General features: G+C 33.9%; 1 protein-coding gene across 8 annotated transcripts in view; it reads right to left on the bottom strand.

Annotated features, from left to right (window-relative positions):
• The window catches only part of NBEAL1 (neurobeachin like 1), a 178,045-nt gene that overhangs the window by 7,820 nt on the left and 147,261 nt on the right, over positions 1–22,964 (bottom strand). For 6 of the 8 annotated variants that reach the window (XM_038585400.1, XM_038585398.1, XM_038585405.1 and 3 more), the window contains 9 exons: positions 19,149–19,265; positions 16,891–16,980; positions 12,218–12,327; positions 10,908–11,080; positions 9,264–9,358; positions 6,970–7,086; positions 5,503–5,664; positions 4,053–4,201; positions 719–2,492 (listed from right to left, as the gene is read on the bottom strand). In XM_038585400.1, coding sequence (XP_038441328.1) covers positions 2,216–2,492; positions 4,053–4,201; positions 5,503–5,664; positions 6,970–7,086; positions 9,264–9,358; positions 10,908–11,080; positions 12,218–12,327; positions 16,891–16,980; positions 19,149–19,265 — 1,290 coding nt within the window. In that variant the 3' untranslated portion in view covers positions 719–2,215. Of the gene's footprint in view, positions 1–718; positions 2,493–4,052; positions 4,202–5,502; positions 5,665–6,969; positions 7,087–9,263; positions 9,359–10,907; positions 11,081–12,217; positions 12,328–16,890; positions 16,981–19,148; positions 19,266–22,964 lie in introns of those variants that run through there. The other 2 variants (XM_038585404.1, XM_038585406.1) reach the window with 1 other exon arrangement.

The following is a 22,964-nucleotide window of genomic DNA, read 5'->3' as shown; positions in this document are numbered from 1 at the left end:
TAATTAAAGGCTTCTTGATGTTGATTGTCTTTCAGTTGAGAAAGGCCAAATGCCAATGTGTTAATTTTAAAAATCAATGTCCCAGTTTGTCCAAATTACCAGAGTCCCTTTCTTTATAAATTGGCAAAAATGTGTATCACTTCATTAAAATAATCTTCTGAAATTATACTTTAGCTAATAAGACACATAATTTTGAGGATTTTCTCCTTGTATTTAGAGTACTATTATAAAAATAAATAAATAAAATAAAGTACTATTAATGCTAATCACAAGGATAAGAAAATAGTAAAATAATGTTTTGATGAAAATAATTTTGGATATTTTGATATATGAATTTCAAAAAATAATATTTAACAACAATGATAAGTGTAATTTGGAAAACAGGAATGGCGTAAGTTCTCTGAAGGTCAGAATCACATTTTGTCCATCATTAATTTATATCATCTAGCACACTTCTCAGCATACAATAATTAATTAAATATTAATCAAACTGGTGAATAAATGCCCTTCTAAAAGTGCTTACCCTTCTAGGTAGGGCAAAAAAGAACCCATGTAGGAAACATTTCTCAGTCTAAGCATGTGATTACGATGTCAGAATTACCTTCCCAAGTGCAATCTACTTTTTAATGGCAATTCATCTGCTTTCCTTTTCCAATGGTTATCCTTCTCTAGGGTATATTTATTGAAGGGTTTAAAAAAATCAAGCTTCATGAAAAGATATTTTGATATGCTTGTTTTGCATTTTCATTTCCAGATGTATTTGTAAAACATCATTTCCACTTTACCATTTGATTTACAAATATAAATTTCATACTGATAGTGTAATATATAAAACTGATAGTGTAATACATAAACTTTAAATACATAAAGGGTACATGACTTAAAATGCACATTAATCAAGATTTTGATCTTTTAGATAAAATCAGATCTTGAATTAAAATTTTTCCATAACTAAATCTTGATTTAATTTCCAGTCATAAAATTATATTTTAATTATGCAAGATTCTAAATAGTAATATACTAAAGTAGATCCATACTTCAGCTGATACATTCAAAGATAAAAAATGACAAAAAATACTTTTATTCAAAATCTATACACAATTCAGATTCCATGTGTTGTAGACTACATAAATCTTTCAACAAGGACAAAAAACTTATTTAGTAAATAGTACAAAGCATTGATTTAGGCCTATGAAATTAAGCTGCTTAGGCATTTTTTTCCAATTTTTAGAAGAAAATGTGTGCACATAATGGTCACTTGTTTTAAAAAATTTAGTAAAATCAGAAACTGAAACACACTCAAAGAGAAAAAATGCTTAAAATGTTTTAAATATAGGTGAAATACCAAGATATGGATGTGCCGACATTGTTTGCTGGACTGTTACACTTAAAGGTAAATGTCACAATCACTTTAGTAAGATCTCTCTTTCATTATAATAATATCTTGAAAAAGGGGGCAGCCCAGGTGGCCCAGGGGTTTAGCGCTGCCTTTGGCCCGGGGCATGAATCTGGGGACCCAGGATCAAGTCCCATGTTGGGATCTCTGCATGGAGCCTGCTTCTCCCTCTGCCTGTGTCTCTGCCTCTCTTATCTGTGTCTCTCATGAATAAATAAATCTTTAAAAAAGAAAAGAAAAAGGGTACAAAAACTAACAAAATCTTAAAATATATATAAAACAAAAAGGTCCCTATGATCCATGGTAGATTTACTAAAACCAGTGATGTGTTATTCACTAATGGCTTCTCTTGAAATGACTCTGACAGATGCCATATTTTAGATTCCTCAGGAAAGACTAATGGTATCAATACAAATTTACAATGTTTAATTTGACTCTATGTAATAAAAGAAGTTTTCTAGAGTATAGCTACTAAGTTTTCTAAGGAACAGCATTAGATTTATGGTATCTGCATATTCAGTAATTGATAAACCATTGACGAATCTACGGTAAGCACAGGAAATTCACTGAGAATTAGCATATTTTGCTAGTTCTGGTATTCTTGTTGAAAGTAAATAGCTTTATTATTTGAGTCTGTATTTCATTTTTTATAAAGGCTTTTATGTATTAAAAATCTAAGTACTGTCTTGAATCTAGATTTGGAAAGGTATATAATAAAATAACTTTCTTATTTATATGGAGTGATAGAAACTGACAAATGTGTGCTTTCAATTGTATAATAATATAAACATCACTCTTGAATACTAGTTTATCCCCTTCTCATTTACTGCCCTTTGAAAAATCAAATTTGGTTTTTAATTTGTTCATCCATACTGGAGATTTCTGATTTAGCTGGAACAAAGGAGAACCAAAGGAATCCCCAATAGTATGGGAAAAGAAGTTCTTGATGCTATTTTTTACCTCGGCTGGCTTGCCAACACCCACTACAATCAATTTGCCATCTTCTAATCCTACAAGAATATGGCTGTATTCTTTGGTTACACAAACACAGTGGATAGGCATTCGCATGGCTAATGGGTTCATGCTGAGATTCAAACTAGAAGAGAAATAAAACACACACACATAATTACATGGATACATAACAGATTCAGAGAATTTTATACCTGGAAGATAACTCAATGATCACGTGGTTCTGCATTCTAATTCTACATATATGTAACTTAGATTCAGGAAGCTTGAATTGCTCACACAAGGGCCCACATTATAGCATTACTTAAAATACTGTATCTTTTCTCTATTCTCAACATCTGTTTTTATTTTAACCATATATATGCTCTCTCACTAAATGATATTTTCCTTGTTGATTAAAAAGTGAAAGTTGGATAAAAAGGGCAAAAGTTCAAAATGCGTGTTGGGGGTAAGGTTTATAAACTAGTCTATTTGCCTTGTCTAATAAGATGTAATATACAAATGTATAATATAAATTATAATATACTAAATAATATGTAACACTGAAAACATAATAATTATGGAAAATATGGCATTTAGGATTAGAAATTGAAGAATCCTCTGATGTACACACTATGTTTGGATAAGCTGCTAAGAGCTCTCATTTATTTTTCTGATCTGAGATTCTCTTTTTTTTCTTACTCCTGATCTGGGATTCTCTTAACAATACCATAAAACAAAATGTTAGAAAGATATGATTCAAACAGGGATTCAGTAGTCCACTGCTGGAGAAAGAATGACAAAAAGGAGAAGAGAAATACAAAAGTGGGGAGAGGATGTTGGCACAGAAGTGATTCTGATATGAATGTGGTAAGATAGAACACTGTGGGATCAGGAAATGACTTATAAGAAAGGTTTGGGAGGGGCCAAGATAGTCTCAGGAACATAAATATAAGCCACAATAAATTTTTAAAAAAGAAAGGAAAGAATGTATTTGGGCATACAGGCAATAATAGTGCCTTGTGTATATAAGCTAGTAAATATGAATATAAAATCTAAAAACATATCCACTATTTTTTTTTTTACATATCCACTATTTAAACATCCTTTTCCTTCATTGGTTTAAATAACATGACTACCAACCAATTTTACACATACATATACACAATCATGAACAATTAGCCTTAAAAGTATTTTACTTTGTTTTACCACAATTAAAAAATTTTTTAAGCCCTAACTGTACTTTGTAAAAATTCAAACTACAATTGAACAATTTCCAAATCTATAATCCAGGCTTGGCACCATGAAAATTTGCTGGTTATTTTTTTAAAAAATTTTACTTGTGGTAAATATACACAACATACAATTTCCTACATTTTTAGAATGTACATCTACATTTCATTTTCTAATCCAGAAATACTTTAGCTTTCCCAAGTTTTTTCAGTTGCCAAAACTGACATGTAAATAAATAAATGATAAACCAAAATATTAGAAATCTTTGATTGCTGATTTCCACTCTAGGCTGAAAGTATTACCACCTTTTCTTCCTTTTTATAAAGATTTTATTGTTAAGTAATCTCTACACAAAGCACAGGGTTCAAACCCAGAACCCCAAGATCAAGCATCCCATGCTCCACCAAATGACCCAGCGAGGTGCCCCTATTACTACCTTTTCTTAAGTGAGACTTCAATAATTCTTGTAATTTACCTGTGGAGATCCCTTATGGACAGGAAGCCTTGTAAGCTGCCCGTGATAATATGTTCTCCAGTGATACATATATCTGATACTTGTTCTGTCAGGACTTGAGACCCTAGATATTTGCCATTTACAGAAAACAGATGTAATGCATTCTTATCCTGTAAAGATAAGATGCAAAAACTTTTAATGATCTCAAATTAAAACTGAGTTTTAACACTGACAATTACAACTGGGACTATAACAGACTTACTACTGGATTTAAAATATTGAAAAAACAAATAGTTATGTTTAAAGAGAAAGCGTGTGAAAAATATTAAATGATTTTAAATGAGAATTATATATTTTAAGAAAATTCTTCAATAAATAACTGCCAAGTAAATATTAAACAAGAACTCTCATCCCTTCAAAATAATTAAAATCTCATCCACTCTAAAACACCCCATAATCTTTTTTTAAACCCCATAGTCGTAACAAAAACAAAGATTCTCTTACTTTTTTTAAAGCTAGTTTTTGAAAAATTTTTAAGTTATCTCTACACACAGTGTGGGGCTGGAACTCACAACCTCGAGATCAAGAGTCTCATGCTCTACCAACTAAGCCAGCCAGGCACCCCAAGATTCTCTTTAAAGTTTTTTAGATAGATAGATAGATAGATAGATAGATAGATAGATAGATAGATTTATTTATTTATTTATTTATTTATTTATTTATGAAACAGAAAGAGACAGCGTGTGAACATGCACACACAAGTGGAGAGGGGGAGGGGCATAGGGAAAGAGAGAGAATGCCAAGCAGATCCCCCACTCATTCTGAGATTACGACCTGAGCTGAAATCAAGAGTCTGACACTTAACCTAGGAAGCCCATCCAGGTACCCTGATTCTCTAATTTTTTTAAAAAAGATTTTATGTATTTATTTCACACAGAAAGAGAGCGCAAGCAGGAGGAGCGCAGGCAGGGGAGAGGAAGAAGCAGGCTTCCTGCTGAGCAAGGAGCCTGACAGGGGCTCCATCCCAGGACCCTGAGCAGAAGGCAGATGCCTAACCAACAACTAAGCCATCCAGGAGCCCCTCTTTTTTATTATTATTAATTTCATGGGTAGAAAAGTAAACATAATTCATGATTTGTTTATATACAGCCTATACAAAAATAATTTAATTTGGTTATAATTTCCACTTACGCTTATGAGTTCCCACATAACCAGAAATTCTTTTTGAAATCAAAAAGACCTATATAACATATAGGTCACTAGACATCCCTAGGACAAAATATAAAATGAGGTCAAGACTGTGATAGGGGTCCATCTAATGGTAAGGAATGAACAAATTGAAAAATAAAAGGAAAATATCCTTTTCAAAATACAGTGTTTTTCATCAAAATGCTTATTATACAGTATAATATGGAAAGGAAAAGACAGATTTATAGATAGTCTAGCTGTACTGCATATAACTGTTATATACCTTGAGACTGGTCTTTTCTTCAGTGCAGGAATAGATGACAATATGTCCTTCCCAAGATATAGCCAAATTAGGAACAGTTAGGAGCAGAGAACTCTCACAAGGTGGCCGTAAAGTCCTCATGTATTGACCTTTCTGAATTGTATGTATAATCACAGTGCCATCCTATACACAGAAAATATCAGAATATGAAAAAGAGACACAGAACAACAAAAAAGAAAGAGGCTGGATAAATAAATATAGGAAAGGAACTCAGAAAATTATTATTTTACCAAGGACACATGTATCAGAAAAAATTCCAATCCTGAAATTTGAAATAGTATTCCATTTCGTAAGATGCCCTCTTTCCTTAACTAACAAGACCAGTAAAATACCAAAACATAATCCAGTCTCTTTAAGTTTTTTTCCTTCTGTGTTATGCTACTTCTGCAAAAAGTCCTACACCAACAATAAAGAATTCCTATCCTTTTATCCATTCCTCTAGGAAAAAATTATCATCCCAATTTTAGCGTATGTGCCTCCAAAGCAAGCATGAAAATATTTAAATACAAATACTGCTTCTTAATTTGTAGGAAAAATCAGCATTTCTTTCTCTCTTTTTTTAAGGATTTTATTTACTTATTCATGAAAGACACAGACATAAGCAGAGACACAGGCAGACTCCTTGCAGGGAGCCTGATGCGGGACTCGATCCTGGGACTCCAGGATCACGACCTGAGATAAAGGCAGACACCCAACCACTGAGCCACCCAGGCGCCCTCTTTTTTTTTTTAATAATAAAATTTTATTGGTGTTCAATTTGCCAACATACAGAATAACACCCAGTGCTCATCCCGTCAAGTGCCCCCCTCAGTGCCCGTCACCCATTCACCCCCACCCCCCACCCTCTCCCCTTCCACCACCCCTAGTTCGTTTCCCAGAGTTAGGAGTCTTTATGTTCTGTCTCCCTTTCTGATATTTCCTACCCATTTCTTCTCCCTTCCTTTCTATTCCCTTTCACTATTATTTATTATTTATTATTCCCCTCTTTTTTTTCTTTTAAGATTTATTTATCTTGAGAGACAGACAGATTAGGGGGGAGGAGCAGAGGAGAAGGGGAGAGAGAAAATCTCAAGGTAACTCCCCACTGAGCATGGAACCCAGGGTGGGGCTTGATCTCACGACCCTGAGATGATGACCTTAGCCAAAATCAAGAGTTGGACACTTAAATGACTGAGCTACTCAGGTGCACCAGAAAATGAGCATTTTTTTTTGAAAGATTTTCTTTATTTATTTATTCTTGAGAGACAGAAAGAAAGGCAGAAACACAGGCAGAGGGAGAAGCAGGCTCCATGTGGGGCATGCAGGGAGCCTGAGGCGGGACTCAATCCCAGGACCCCAGGATCATGCTCTTGGCCAAAGGCAGGTACCAAACCGCTGAGCCACCCAGGGATCCCCCAAAATGAGCATTTCTTAAAGGTGAAATCTTACCCTTGATCCTGACACTGCCATGTCTAGTTCAGTGCTGATGCCGACACTCAATACCTCATCAGTGTGTCCATACAGAATATGAAAGGGTTTAGATGCTAAGCCCACAGGAACACCTCCCTAGTATTAGAAGAGAAGCAAAGGTTAATTTTCTATTAGGCTGTTTTCTACAAAAAGGTTTATACTATATTCAAATAAGTCTAATCATAAACTAACACTGCAACTTCTTCTTACACCACAGCCATCTATTCACAATAGGACTCATTCCTGTGTTTCTCCTTGGAGTCTCAAATTATTCTGTCTTATGAAGCTTCAAAACTTAATCTGAATAGTTTCAAGGTTGATTGCTTTGGATTAACTTTAACAGGTATATTATTTGCCCTTTTCATCTACAGATTTGTTCTCCCTTAATTACAAATAAACTTTTTGAGGACACCTGGGTAGCTCAGTGGTTGAGGGTCTGCCTTCAGCTCAGGTTATGATCTCCTGGGGTCCTGGAATCAAGTCCCTCATCGGGCTCCCCACAGGGAGCCTTCTTCTCCTTCAGCCTCTGTCTCTCTCCCTCTCTCATGAATAAATAAATAAAATCTAAAAAAAACCCAAAACTTTTTGTATTCTATCTCTGAATACTTTTTTTTTCTTTCTTTCTTTTTGGGTGACAAAATGTTACATTACTTTCAGGTATACAACAATGATTCAACAATTCTATAAACTATGCAATGCTTACCATGTTAAGTGTAGTTATCTGTAAACATACTATGTTATATTAATTATGTTCCCTATGCTGTATCTCTGTGACTTATTTTATAGAATTACTTTATTTAAAGAAATTATTTATTTATTTAAGATTTTAGTTATTTATTTATGAGAGAGACAGAGAGAGAGGCAGAGACAACTCTGAGATCAAGGGTTACACGCTCTATCGACTGAGCCCACCAAGTGCCCCTGTATCTTTTAAATTTTTTTTTAAAGATGCTAGGAGAAAGATATTGGAAGAGATTAACACGACAAATGCAAAAATGCACTATTTTTGTAATGAAATTTTACTAAAAAGCTACCAAAAGAAAAACACAGAAGAAATGTAACTAGTTATATACAAAAAAACACAACCGAAAAACAATATATAGTGAAGTGCAATAGCAAACGGTACACTAAATGGCACAAGAGTGAAGGCATTTTCATCAAAATCAAATGTTAGGGTGCTCACTCTAATTTTCTTACTCTACTGCATTATTAGCTAATAATGTAACAAAATAAGAAAATGAAATCATAAGTATACTTGAAAAGATAAATCCACCTTTATTTCACATCATAAACTGTATCTATTTTCAGAAAATCTAAAAAATACCAATAATTATAAGGATGAGGTAAGATTTGGTAAATCAATTAGATAACTATATAGAAATCAATAGATTTTTTTATAATGAAGTAGAAGAAAAGTGAATTTAAAAATATTAAGAGGATTATGATAATTAGAAATAAACTTTAAAAAGTACAGAATCTATGGGAAAAAATTACCAAAAGATTTTTTTGTTGAAGGACATTAAAAAAAGAACTGAAACAAATACGAAAGGTATTTTCTATTCCTGGATAGGCATGATTATAAAAATGTCAACCCATACCAAATTAACATGTAAGTAAAATACAATTTCATCAAGACTAAAATGGAGTTTTTTGAGGATGATATGGTTTAAAAAGTTGTAAAATTCATATGGAAGAATAAACACTAATTTTAAAATAGCTGAAAACATTTTTTATAAGGCAACACAGAAATTTGTTTCACCAAACATTAAACTACTAAAATGAAAACATTCTGTTGTTGCCGTAGAACTAAGTAAGTGTAAAATACAGGGAATCCAGAAAAAGATCCAATTCACTGGGTAATCATTTATGCTGCCATAATGACTTTCCACCCAGCAGTACATAAAACCATATATTTTAATATTCTATATTATTATAAAATATGTATTATATATATTCTATACTCTATCATGTATACTATATAGTATATATCTAATACTCTTATTCTATATTAAAATTATAGAAAAATTAATTACCAATGGATTAAAGATTAAAATGTAAAAAATAAAGCAAGAAAAATGTTACAAGAAAAATTTTAGAGATTTATTTTAACAAATTTGGGGTAGAGGAAAGCCTGTTAAGTAAAAAACCTAAATGCCGTAAAGAAAAACAACACTTCCTTGAAGCAACATTATAAGAGTACAATATGGTTGATGAAAATTATTAATCTATGATTTATAGTGGTTCCCCCAAAAAGGAAGACAATGTGTAACTACCTGTTGTGTTATTTGCCATATCATACACGTAGTGTCTCTGGAACCAGAAATCAAATGTATTCCACAGTAATCTGTAGCTAAACAAGTCACAATATCTGTAAGAAAAAAAGAATTACAAAAAATGAAATAGTGTCGTTTTGCTGGAATAGAACTATAAGGGCAATTTTAGTTTATGTTCAAACTATTACTAAATCAGTTGGTTTAGCAGGAGAAATATAAGAATGGCAATGGAAAAGGCTGTCACAGGAAAGCAGCAGTATTTTTTTTTAAAGATTTTATTTTTAGGGGCCTGGGTGGCTCAGTTAGATGCTAAGTGGCATCTCAGGAGCCACCAGTGTAGCATAGTAGCAGACTCCATTTCCCTTTCCTAATAGGTTTATTAGTGGAAAATCTATACAATGTTTTGTTTTGTTTTGAAAGAGAGAATGGAGGGAGAGAGGAACTGAGGGAGAGGGAGAGAGAGAGAGAGAGAACCTTAAACAGGCTCCATGCCCAGCACAGAGCCTGACCTGGGCCAATCTCACAACACTGAGATCATGACCTGAGCCAAAATCAAGAGTTGGATGCTTAACCAACTTAGCCACCAGGTGCCCCCATGATGTTTTATTCTTATACTGAAGGCTGAAACACTAAGAAGCACCAGGATAAACTACAATAATTTATCTCTCTCATGTATAACTGTTAACTAATAAGGCAGGTGATGTCTTATTCAACTATGAGAGGTTTTTTTACCCTTTTTGTCTTAAAATTCTTATTTGAAGAACAAGAACTTTTATTTTTATGTTTTAAGGATTTATTTTGAGAGAGAGGGAGAGGTAGAGAATCTTAAGCAGATTCCTGCTGAGTGCAGAGACTGACGAAGGGCTTGATCCCAGGACTCTGAGATCATGACATGAGCAGAAATCAAGAGTTGGATGCTCAACTGACTAAGCCAACCCAGGGACCCTGTTATCAACCAATTTTTTAAAAAAGACTTAGTCTGGGGTGCCTGGGTGACTCAGTCAGTTAAGCATCTGCTTTTGGCTTAGGACATGGTTCCAGGGTCCTGGGATCAAGCCCTTTGTCGAGCTCTCTGCTCAGCGAGGAGCCTACTCTTTCCTCTCCCTTTGCCTGCCACTTCCCCTGCTTATACTCTCTGTCTCTGTGTCAAATGAATAAATAAAATCTTTACAAAAAAAAGGTTAAAAAGACTTAGCCTAACATCATTCAGATATTTAATTTGTACAGCATTTAGTATACCCCAAATACATTAAATACTTTTTAAAATTTTATTTATAAAAAATAAATAAAATTGTATTTATTTGAGAGTGTGAGACAGAGATAGCAACAGAGACAGTGAGAGAGAACACAAGTGGTGAGGAGAGGGAGAAGCAGGCTCCCTGTTGAGTAGGGAGTCTGATGTAGGGCTCCATCCCAGACTCTGAGATCATGACCTGAGCCAAAGGTAGATGTTTAACCAATTGAGCCACTCAGGCATCCCTTATTAAATACTCTTAAAGCATATAATGTTCATAGCACTGCTCTTCAAGAAGTTCACTCAACTTTGAAGGTTAATTTTAATGATTTTTATAGGAGCATGTGCTGCCTTTGTATTTAGAAGAAATAGAAAAACTTCTTTTTTGAGGGAAAAAAGTTAGTACTTACCCATGTGTCTGATATTGTGTGAAATAACTTTGCCTTTTGTAAGTGACATCACTTGAATGCTATTATCCCAGTGTCCAGCACTGAAAAGCAACTTCGCATCATGTGATACTATGAATAGCTTAGAAGTGATCTCCAGCCCTGGAGCAAAAGGACCATTCATACTACGCTGAGTTCTGTGAACACAATTAAATATTAGACTTTTCCTTAAAAGATCACTTAGACTGATATCAACTATTTCTTAAATTTCTCTGAAAGAAAAATAAATCTATTCAACTGTTCAATTTGAAATGTCCATTAATGAATGATAAAGACTTCCAGAAAACACATTAATTGTATTCATATTTCGCATTACATTAAAAGATACCTAACAAATAGTCTCAAGGGTTAAGCTGAAGAAATTGAGACTGGTGAAGGTGTGAAAAGGATTTAAATCTTGACTTTCAAAGCCAATTCAGTGAGACCTCAATTCTATAAATGGTAGTTATCAAAGTATAAAGGACAAGATAAGGATATGAAAGGATGAGGAAAGTTGGAAATCAACTGAAACCAGAAATCTACTGCACAAGCAGATAAATGTGTATCTAACAATACTCATGAAGATTCTTCATGAAGTATCATGAAGATACTTCACTCAAACTAAAGCAAGTATATGGTATTTATCTGCTTCCTAATTAAGTAAATACCTGTGAGGTCAGCTAATCTAGCTTTCACAGAAAGACACAAAGAAGTGATTGTACTTCAGTGTGTGTACAGAGAATGAGGGCCAATTCTGAGAGTTCAGCTCTAGAACTTTATTATTCAATATTAATTTGCTGATGGCATGTTTTGTGCCAAGCCCAACAGTACTAAGTCCTGTGTGAGATAAGAAGGAAAAAAAAAACATTGCTCGTAATAAACATACAGATAAAACGACTTGGAGTAATGGACTCCGAGTAATGACCTTAATTTAAAATGTAGAGTAATGACTTTAAAACATAACTTTTATATATTTAAAAATTTAACTAAGGTAAAGAATAAATTCTTATATAAAACACACAAGGCTTATTTATAAATAACATTGTACAATAAAAATACAATTAAGCCTAAAAAGTATTCCTAATATTTTCTGTTTCCATTACTTACAGAAATTATTTTATCCTTCAGCCAGTAAGCAAGTCAGGAAAAGGTAAAGAGGGAAGGAAGAAAAGAGAGAAGAAAATCTGCATGTCTACCATATGATTTTCAAAACAACACCAATCAATCTAGTTGTTTTTCCTGGCAATAAGGTTATCAGCTGCTACCTGTTTTGCTTTAAATGTTCATTTACTTACTTTGGATTTGTTACAGTTTGATCTTTGATGAATGTAAAGTAATTAGAAATGTTTCTGTCATAAGGCAGCCATCCATGGGTTCCAAGAACATAATTCATGCTTACTGTTACCTGAAAAAGAACAGATGAAGACAAAAATGAAATAAAAGATTAAACAAAGCAGCACAAAATAGCCAAATGCTCCCATGATATTAGCATTTATCACTTAAGGAATAATGTGGGATTCTGTACTTAAACAAAAAATTCATTCTTTTTTAAGATTTTATTTTTAAGTAATCTCTATACCCAATGTGGGGCTCAAAACTCACAACCCTGAAATCATACGCTCTACCTTGAACCAACCAGGTGCCCTGCATAAAGTCTTAATAATAATAATTAATAAAGTCTTAAAATAGAAAAAGCTTTTTGTTTATTCTTATCTTTATTTTTAGCTTATCTCATAACTTATGGCAAGAAAAGTTGTCCAATGTATCTTTCTCTCTCTTTTTAAAAGATTTTATTTATTTATATGAGAGACAAAGAAAGAGGGAGAACACGAGCATGGGGAGGGGGCACAGGGAGAGGGACAAGTAGACTCCCTACTGAGTGGGGAGCCCAACATGAGGCTTGATCCCAGGACCATAAAATCATGACCTGTGCCAAAGTCAATGCTTAACCAACTGAGCCACCCAAGTGCCCCCGTATCTTTCTTTAGTGAGATAGTTTTCCTCATTATTTCTCCAAGTTTACTAGCATCTATTAGTTGGCAATCAGAAGAAATTAGAAGTCAAGTCATAAAAATATGACATATATAATTTAGAACATAAATAAGTAGAAGTTATGGCAAATTGTTAAGCTCTTTCTTCTTAGTGATAGTTACAGTGAATTTTTTAAAAATTTATTTGAGAGAGAGAGCAAGAGAGCGAGCAAGCAAGCACATACACGAGTGCAGGGAGGAAGGGCAGAGTGAAAGAGAGAATCCCAAGCCAACTCCCCCGCTGAGCATGGAGCCTGATGCAGGGTTTGATCTCACAACCCTGAGATTATGACCTGAGCCAAAATCAAGAGTCAGAGGCTTAACCAACTGAGCCACACAGATGCCCCTTATACTGAATATTCTTTTAAAAATGAAAATGAAATATTAGCAAAAGTAATGGAAGTAAAAATAAAGATCCAAGAGCACCTTCAAAGGTAGGTGTAAACATAAATATTGAATCTATCACTTGGAAATGAAAGTGAGGTGTTAAGTCCTAAAGAATTTTCAAATAAAGATGTGATATAGTGAAGGATTTTAAAAATGAAGAAAAAGCCATTAATTCTAGATTTCTGAGCAAGAATACTTTGATACTACTAGGCATTACTCAAAGCTAAATATCTTTTTTGGATTTCTGAGCTAAACCATATACATTGGAAATTACTTATATTCTGTATGTATCTTTCCTAAGTACTTTCTTATTTGTAAATTGAAATAGCATTCTGGTTTCCTGCCCTTATATCCTCTTTCCTCATATATTTCAAATTTTTATTATTGATATTTTCCATATTTAGGGGTCTTTGGATGCACTTTTATTTTAAAATATGGGTCACTCTGAACTATAAGGATTCCTTCAGTTTATTGACTATTTTAAGATGTTAATTTGTCTGCTTTTTTTTTTGCATTTTTCCCCAAGTCAGATACTATCTAATTGGTCTTCTGCTGAATCTTCTATTCTACCTCTAAATAATTAAACCTTTTTATTGGGATCATCAAAATGAAGTGAGCTCATTTAGAAAATAATATTCAAATTAAGCAGAAAAATGTTGAAAATCACTTGAAATTACATCTTTAAATATTACTACTCTTTTCAACATATTGAAGATTCTTCCAAACATGCTTTTTATATGACTCAAAACATTTATGTGTATCTGTGTATGTATCTGTGTGTATATGTGAAAGAGAAGAGAGATCCATCCAACGCAGATACATGGTTGTGTATCTGGTTATTTTAAGTCAATAACATGACCTTTCCTTCTCAAGCATTTTTAATGACTAAACACTAAATGGATGGATGCACTGTAACTTATTTAACAAGCTACTGTGGAATGGATTCATTGTTTCTCAAATTTTTAGTGTTATAAACAATGCTGCAATAAATGATTATGTACACATAAAAAAAATAAAAAAATAAAAATAAAAATTTAAATGAAAAGTTTTCCCCCCTTATTGATTATAAAACAGATTACCAAAAAAGAAATAAAGAGATACAAGTATTGAAGGTGAAAGTCACAAGAATTCTACCATTGAAAGGCACTTTTAAAAAGTATATCTTTCTAGACCTTTTTTTCTAAGTAAATATACAATATGCATAATTAGAAAAATAATCTTTACTGTTCCCTGTGCTATACTCTATTCTTATAATTTGTGCATGACAAAATGAGAATAAGACAAACCTAGGTTTGGTCCATGTGCCTGAGTCCCACATCTCTTACTTGCTAGCTCTATGACTTTGAGCAAATTGCTTCTGAATTTTAAGTTCTTATCTGTAGAAGGGAAATAATAATAGTGCCTATCTCACAGGACCGTTAGGTAGATTAAATTATAAAATTCAAGTAAAGTACTCACTATGTCATGCGTGTATACCTTAATCAGTTCTGTATTATTTCTCATTTTCATTCTTTTACTGGCTTATGCTATATTGTAATAGCTGATGCTATATCCTATTTTTCTTATACAACATTTTCTGGTATTTTCACAATATTTATTATTCCAAATAAACTTCAGAATTGCAGTTAACTACCTGAACAATGCTATGAAACTAGAAGTCAACTTCAAGAAAAAAAAATCTGGAAAGACCACAAATACTAAAGATTAAGTAGCATGCTCCTAAACAATGAATGGGTCAACCAGAAAATAAAGGAAGAAATAAAATACATGGAAACAACTGAAAATGAAAACATAATGGTCTAAAACTTTTAGGATGCAGCAAAAATGGTACTAAGAGGGAAGCACACAGCCAATAGAGGTTCACCTCAAGAAGCAAGGAGAATCTCAATCTAACCTTATACCTAAAGGAGCTAGAAAGAAGACAACGAAGAAGCCTAAAGTGAGCAGAAGGAATGAAATAAGAGATTAAAGCAGAAATAAATGATAAACTAAAAAAATAAGAACAGATCAATGAAACCAGGAGCTGGATATATGAAAAAAATAATACAACCAATACAACACCTCTAGCCAGACTAAATCAAAAGGATGGGTGCCTGGTGGCTCAATCAGTTTAATCTCCAACTCTTGATTTCGGCTCAGGTCATGATCTCAGGGTGGTGAAATCCAGCCCCAATCAGGACCCCCACTCAGTGGACAGTCAGCTGGAGATTCTCTCCCTCTTCCTCTATCCCCCCCTTGCTTGTTCTCTCTAAAATAAATAAATCTTTAAAAAAAGAGAGAGAAAAGGACCCAAATAAATAAAATCACAAATTTGAGAGGAGAAATAACTACCAACACCACAGAAATACAAATAACTATAAGAGAATATTATGAAAAACTATATGCCAACAAATTGCACAACCTGGAAGAAACAGATAAACTCCTAGAAACACAAATTGCCAAAGCTGAAATAGAAAGAAATACAAAATTTGAACAGAGCAATAACAAGCACTAATTTAAAGGGATACATGTACCCTGATGTTTATAGCAGCATTACAACAATAGCAAATTTAGAAAACAAGCGTCCATCAATTGATGAATGGGTCAAGAAGATGTGGGGTATGTTGTGTGTATGTGTATAAAATGGAATATTAGCTATAAAAAAGAATAAAATCTTGCTGTTTGCAATGACATGGATGGAGCTACAGAGTATTATGTTAAGCAAAATAAGTAAAAGAAAAACAAAAATCATATGATTTCACTCACATGTGGAATTTAAGAAACAAATGAGCAAAGGGATAAAGAGAGAGGTAGGCAAAGCAATAAACAGACTCTTAATTATAGATAACAAACTGATGGTTACCAGAAGGGAGGTGGGTGGGGAGATGGGTTTAATAGGTAATGGGGATTAAGGAATACACCTTTTGTAATGAGCACTGAGTGATGTAAGAAAGTGCTGAATCACTATATTGTGCTCCTGAAACTAATATTGCACTGTATGTTAACTAACTGGAATTTAAAACTTAAAATGAAAACTTAAAAAAATGAAAACAATTTCTGGTTCTAAAAACTGACCAAAAGCAAATAATAAATTGAGACACATTTATGAAAGAAAAAAAAATTACAGTTAAGTACTTGAAATAAAAGCTGTATAGCTGGAAGATACATCTTTTTTAAAAAAAAAAAGATTTATTTATTTTTAGAGAAAGAAAACATGAGCATGAAATGCAAGGGGGGGGGAAGCAGGGGAGAGGGGGAGAGAGAGAGAGAGAGAGAAAGAGAGAGAGAGAGGATCTCAAGCAGACTCCATGCTGAGTGTGGAGCCCTATGCTGCTGGGTTCCATCTCACAACCCTGAGATCATGATCTGATACAGAACCAAGAGTTGAATGTTTAACTGACTGCATCACCAAGGAGCCCCTTTAAAATACATTTTTATATTTGATCAAGGTAATTCCATAAAAAATCTTCTTTATTATTTTTTAAGAAGTCTTCAAAAAATTTATTTTCTTGTTTTTGTAAGTTGTAATGTATACAGATATAGCAGTGTGGAAAAACTATAAATCGACTTACCAGTAACTCAGGACTGCCTTGAGACATAAAAGAACGAGACTGATTTTTAGGGACAATGGCCTTTATCAGTGGAACACCATCACTAATTCCCTATAAAATAAAAGACAAAGGCTTAGTGGCTGGTTCTGCTTATCTTTATTAAGTTATTGCAAACTTCTATTTCTTTGAATGTGAATGAACCCTATAATATAGCATTGTACTCTACCAAAATATTTCATTTAATCAAAGTATAGAAAAGGAGAAGAATCACTATGGTGTACATTTGAAACTAATGTAACAGTATGTGTCAAATATACTTTTAAAAAAAGTTAAGAAAATGTTAGGTTAAAAAATGTAGGAAAAGAACTGTATCATGTTTGGGTGGCATACTTGAAATTCCTAAAACCCATCATTTTCTTGTATTCTACTACTCTGCAGTAAAACAGAAATGCAGATTCCAAGCGGTGTCAACCACTTAAAATAGCCATGATTTAGGATCTTTCCTTTTCCCACGCCATACTGACACGAATATAAATTAGAAAATATAGACCACATAAGAGTATATTGTTCAAGTAAGTCAAATACAACAACTGGTTATATTTTTATAGAATTTCCTTTTGAGTTTCCTTTTGCAGATCTATTCCATTAACTGATGCAATCCTGGAATGCTAAAATGACAGGACCAGAAAATACAGTCCTCAGAAAATACCTTCATTATCTTATTACAACATGAAAGAGAAGAGTGATTTGAACTAAGTTTTTTGATGTAACAATATGTTCATAAATTATACCTAACATTTATTAGGTAAATTATAACCTAACATTATTGGGCTATTTGCCAGGTTCTAAGATCCTTATATGAATTAAATAATGTATTATAAACCATATAAAGTTAGTGCCTATCTTTTCACTCTGTGAATCAAGAGAAGAACAACCTACATTTGAACAAGCATAAATGAACATGGTGTTTGAAGAAATTCATTTATTAGGCCCTTGCTTTTACTGCTACTTCTGTTTTCTTCACCATTTTACCTAAGAAGAGATAACCTACAGAAAGGCTTTCTCTCTTCATATGAATGAGTGGGTAAGTATCTTCTCTTATGATGATGAAAAAGGATCAACACATTATTAATAGTACCCAAGGTATCTATTGTGTTCTTTATCCTGCTCCAAATACTCATCCTGGGGTAGCTACCCTGTGTCATGATGAAAAAAAATTCCTATGATACTGAACCTAAGAAACACATTATAATGATGCTCTAATGCAGAAATTGGCAAAGTTGGCCTGTGGTACAAAGTCCAGCCTACCACCTATTTTAGAGGCTGTGGGTAAGCTAAGAATGGATTTTATATTTTAAATGGTTATATTTTAAGTGGTTATATATGCATCTATATAACATTTGTAATTCTGCCTTTTGACTACAAAGTCCAAAATATTTACTATCTAGCCCTTTAAGACAAATTTATCAACATCTATTGTATTGCATGAGAGTTACTGCTTGTTCCACACATTTCCAAATTATTCACTTTTTTTTTTTAAAGATTTTATTTATTTATTCATGAGAGACACAGAGAAGCAGAGACACAGGCAGAGGGAGAAGAAGGCACCCCACAGGGAGGCTCTATGTGGGACTCGATCCCTGTACCCGGGATCATGCCCTGGGCCAAAGGCAGATGCTCAATCGCTGAGCCACCCAGGCGTCCCTCCAAATTATTCTTAATAACTTTTTATCATCACTTTTTCTTCTTGACAAGAATATTATCTGTCTTAACCAAATTCATTGATATAAATGCATTTCATATTCACCTTCTGAACCAAATTAATTCAATATGTAAACATTTGAATTTAAAGTACTCTTTCAATTATAGCATTAACTATCTTGTTTTACTTGATTATTCTTTCTGATATTAGCAATTAACAATCTGACTTATTGAGCAGTATCTTATAAATGAGCAGACACTATAATTACGAGTTATTTTAACTCCCTCCACATATCATTTTAGCTGTCATAAAAAGCAATTTAAATCAAATAATTTATTCTTCCTTATCAGGAAAATGTGAAACAGAAGAAATCCAAGAGAAATAGTTGACTACCACTCAGCCAGCAAGCAAAATCTTCCAACACGATTGTTTCAAAAATCTAAGCATATTATTGAAACGTTGTCTACTATTTTGGATTAAATATTATGACCCCCCACCCCGCACTTTAGAGAATAAAAGGAACACAGATAGGTGTATAGAATACACAATGCTTTGATATTACCAAATTGGATATTACCTCTATAAAAAATGACTTGAGTTCAGAGAGGTGTTGAAATAGGTTTAAGGTTGAAGTGTCCGTTTTGGTCTGCCTTTGCACTGCTTCTTCTGCTGACAATCTAGGAGGATGTGGTTCCTTCAAATAAATTTTAAGAAAAAATAATTCTATAACTATATTAAGACATCTCTCACTGTATTCCTTCATACATACTGGGCTCTAGATACAATGGATTACATACCATGCAACTGTTGACAATTCTAGGCCATTGCTCAGATTACTCCCTCAGCAGTTCTTACCCCTATTCATTTCTAGAGAAACCCTACTTCTACTTTAAAGTTTTTCTTACTGACATCTGTCTTGAATTTCTAAGCCAGGATTAATTACTCTTTTATTATTTTCACCAGCACATTGCTTTGTTTAGTAATTTTTAGTACTTATTTCTCTCTATTGTAGTACGTAGTTGTTTGTGGTCCATCTTGTCCAACGAGGCAATGAGTATCCTTTTTATTTAAGATTTTTTTTTAAAGTAATCTCTACACCAGTGTAGGACTTGAACTCACACCCCTGAATCAAGAGTTGTACACTCCACTGACTGACCTAGCCAGGCACCCGCACCGTTAGGCAAAAAGTATCTTAAAATCAGAAAACAAGTCCTATTCATTTTTGAATTTTCAATACCTAGGATAGTATATTAAGTATGATAGAGGCTTAATAAATATTTGGTAAAATTAAATGAATCATTCAAAAGTCAAAATTTATACAGGTGAATCCTTATTTCCTGAAATAAGATCAAATGTCAATACTATCAGAATCAAATTATAAATATTGCTGCATTTGTTTTCAAATAAATTTTTCCCTAACTTTAAAAGTGTCAGCAACATAGAATAGTGTTACCTTTACAAATAACAATAGCAAATCAAATTAACATGCAAAAGGCATAATTAAAATGCAAAACAGAATTCCATCTAAAGAAGATTTTTCTACCTCCATCACAAATTAGATTACAGAATATATGACAGCCATAGTACTTCAATATTTAGCTTTCAATCCATGTAAGTATTACTCACTTTATTTTTAATCAAAGTCTCACTGGGAATTAAGATGGCAGAGGGGTAGGGGGACCCTAGATTTGTCTCCTCCCTCAATACAACTACACAGTTATTATATCATTCAGCTAGATAGGTATCATATCATTCTGAGCAACCAAGAAATCAAGTGGAGGTCTGAGAAAACAAACGGTACAAGTCCACAAGTAGAAAAGCAACCATTGTTTGGAAGGTAGTAGGTGCAGAGACTTGAATCCAGTGTGATAGAACTGAGGATACAGTGGTGGGAAAGGAGCCTGCTTAAGGAGGCTACTGCAAAGTATTCTAAGCAGCTGAATGCAAAATCAGAAAGTACAGAAGACTGCTACAGCAGGGGATGTTCCTGGCTTAAATTAAAGGTGTTCAGGTGGTGAAGTAGGACAGAATCCCAGGTGTGACGGCGTGGCCTGAGGATCCCTGGGGTCACAAGAAGAATGAGTGGTGCCTAAGTGCAGCACAGCTCCCAGGTATAGGAGTGCAGAAGCCAGCAGACAACAGCAAGTCTAAGTGCCGGCTTTCTGCTCTATGTTGCTATAAACTGAGCCACTGCATTACCAAGTGACTGCTTTCCTGGGACAGGTCCCATAAAAGGCACAAGGATGGCAAGACCATCCTGGGAGGGATCAGCACAGATTCTGGCTGTGGGAGTCCCTAAACTTTGGAGTTTTGAAACTCAATCACGTGCCTGAGATAAAGAAGGCTGGGCGTAAGGAGGGTGAACACAGAGATTTCTGATAACAAAGGGAGAGACAAAAATGATAGATTGCTTTCTGTGAGGCCTTACTGAAGAATAGGAAGGTATAATTTTCAATTCTGCGGCTAGAGAGCAGGGCACCACCATATTCTTCCTGCTCAATCACGGTGAGTCTTCAGGGAGCAAAAGAGCGCCACCCAGTGGAGCCTGGAGTCACTTACACCAAAACCTGCTCCCCTGTGCAATAGAGGCTCATTTGTACTAGGACAAGCCCACCCAAGAATCAGAACAAGGGGGCCACTCTCTCAGAACACCAGCACAAACAACTTGCTTGCACCAAGTCTACTGATCAAAGACGACTGAAGAACTTCAGCTGTAGGGGAAAACAGTACCTAGCATTCTTTGTATTTTTATTCTTTAGTCCTTATTATTTTTTCAGTAATTTTATTTTTTCCAGTTACTTTAATTCTTTTTAAATTTTTATTTTAGTATTCTATACATATGTTTTATCTCTACTTCCCTTTCATTATATTTATGTATACATATTTTTTTTCGTATACATATATTTTTTTTGTTTTGCTTTGCTTTATTTTGGTACATAGTTTCTTTAAATAAGCAGACTAAAACTAAAACACACCCAGGATTTAGTTTTTTTCTGTTCTTTCTGTTGTCGTTGTTATTGTTGTTTTTTTTCTTCCTTCCTTTCTTTTCTGGACAAAATGACAAGACAGAGAAATTCACTCCAAAAGAAAGAAAAAGAAGTCATACTCACAACCAGGTATATTCACTATAGGTATAAGATAGATATATGAACTAGAATTTAAAACAACAATTTTAAAGATACTAACTGGACTTGAAAAAAGCATAGAAGACACAAGAGAATCCCTTACTATAGTATAATGATAAAAGAACTAAAATGTAGTCAGGCCAAAATTAATGTGATAGCTGAGATACAGACCCAAGTGGATGCCATATAAACAACAGGAGGATTCCTGGGTGGCTCAGCGGTTTAGTGCCTGCCTTTAGCCCAGGGAGTGATCTGAAGTCCCAGGATCAAGTCCAGCAATGGGCTCCCTGCATGGAGCCTGCTTCTCCCTCTCTCTCTCTCTCTCTCTCTCTTTTGCTCTGTCTCTCATGAATAAATGAAAAAATCTTAAAAAAAAAACCAAGAATGACAGAGCAGAAGAGAGAATCAATGATACAGAATATAAAATTATAGAAAATAATGAAGCTGAAAAGAAGAGGGAAAGAAAACTATTAGATAACAAAGGTAGACTTAGGGAACTCAGTGATTCCAAAAAAATAAAATAATATCTGTATTATAGAAATTCCAGAAGAAGAATGGAAAAAAAGGGACAGAAGGTTTATTTGAACAAATTAGAGCTGAGAACTTCCCTAATCTGAAGAAGGAAACAGGCATTCAAATTCAAGAGGCACAGAAATCACAAAAATACATCAACATCATGATATATTATAGTGAAACTTACAAATTACAACAATAAAGAAAAAATCCTGAAAGCAGCTCAGAACAAGAGGCCCTTAACCTATAAGGGTAGACACATTAAGGCTCGCAACAGACCTTTCCAGAGACCTGGCCTGTGAGAAAGGACTGGTCTGATATATTCAACAAGCCAAAGAGGAAAAATATGCAGCCAAGAATACTTTATCCAGCATTGCTGTCATTCAGAATAGAAGGAGAGATAGAGTTTGCAAGACAAACAAAAACTAATGGAATTTGTGAACACTAAACCAACTCAGATTAAATGGGGCTCTTTAAGCAGAAAGACCAAAAGTAACAAACACCAGAAAGGAATAGAGAAAATCTACAGGAACAGTGACTTTACAGGTAATGCAATGGCACTAAATTAATATCTTTTAATAGTGACTTGCTGTAAATGGGCTAAATGCTCTAATCAAAAGACAAAGGGTATCAGAATGGATAAAAAACAAGATCAATCAATATGGTGCTTAAGAGGCTCATTTCAGATCCAAAAACACCTCCAGATTGAAAATGAAGGGGTGGAAAACCACTTGTCATGCTAATGGACAGCAAAA

The sequence above is a fragment of the Canis lupus genome, chromosome 37 (assembly GCF_011100685.1).
Source record: "Canis lupus familiaris isolate Mischka breed German Shepherd chromosome 37, alternate assembly UU_Cfam_GSD_1.0, whole genome shotgun sequence".
Lineage (NCBI taxonomy): Eukaryota > Metazoa > Chordata > Mammalia > Carnivora > Canidae > Canis > Canis lupus.
This window is presented reverse-complemented; position numbering and strand designations above follow the sequence as displayed.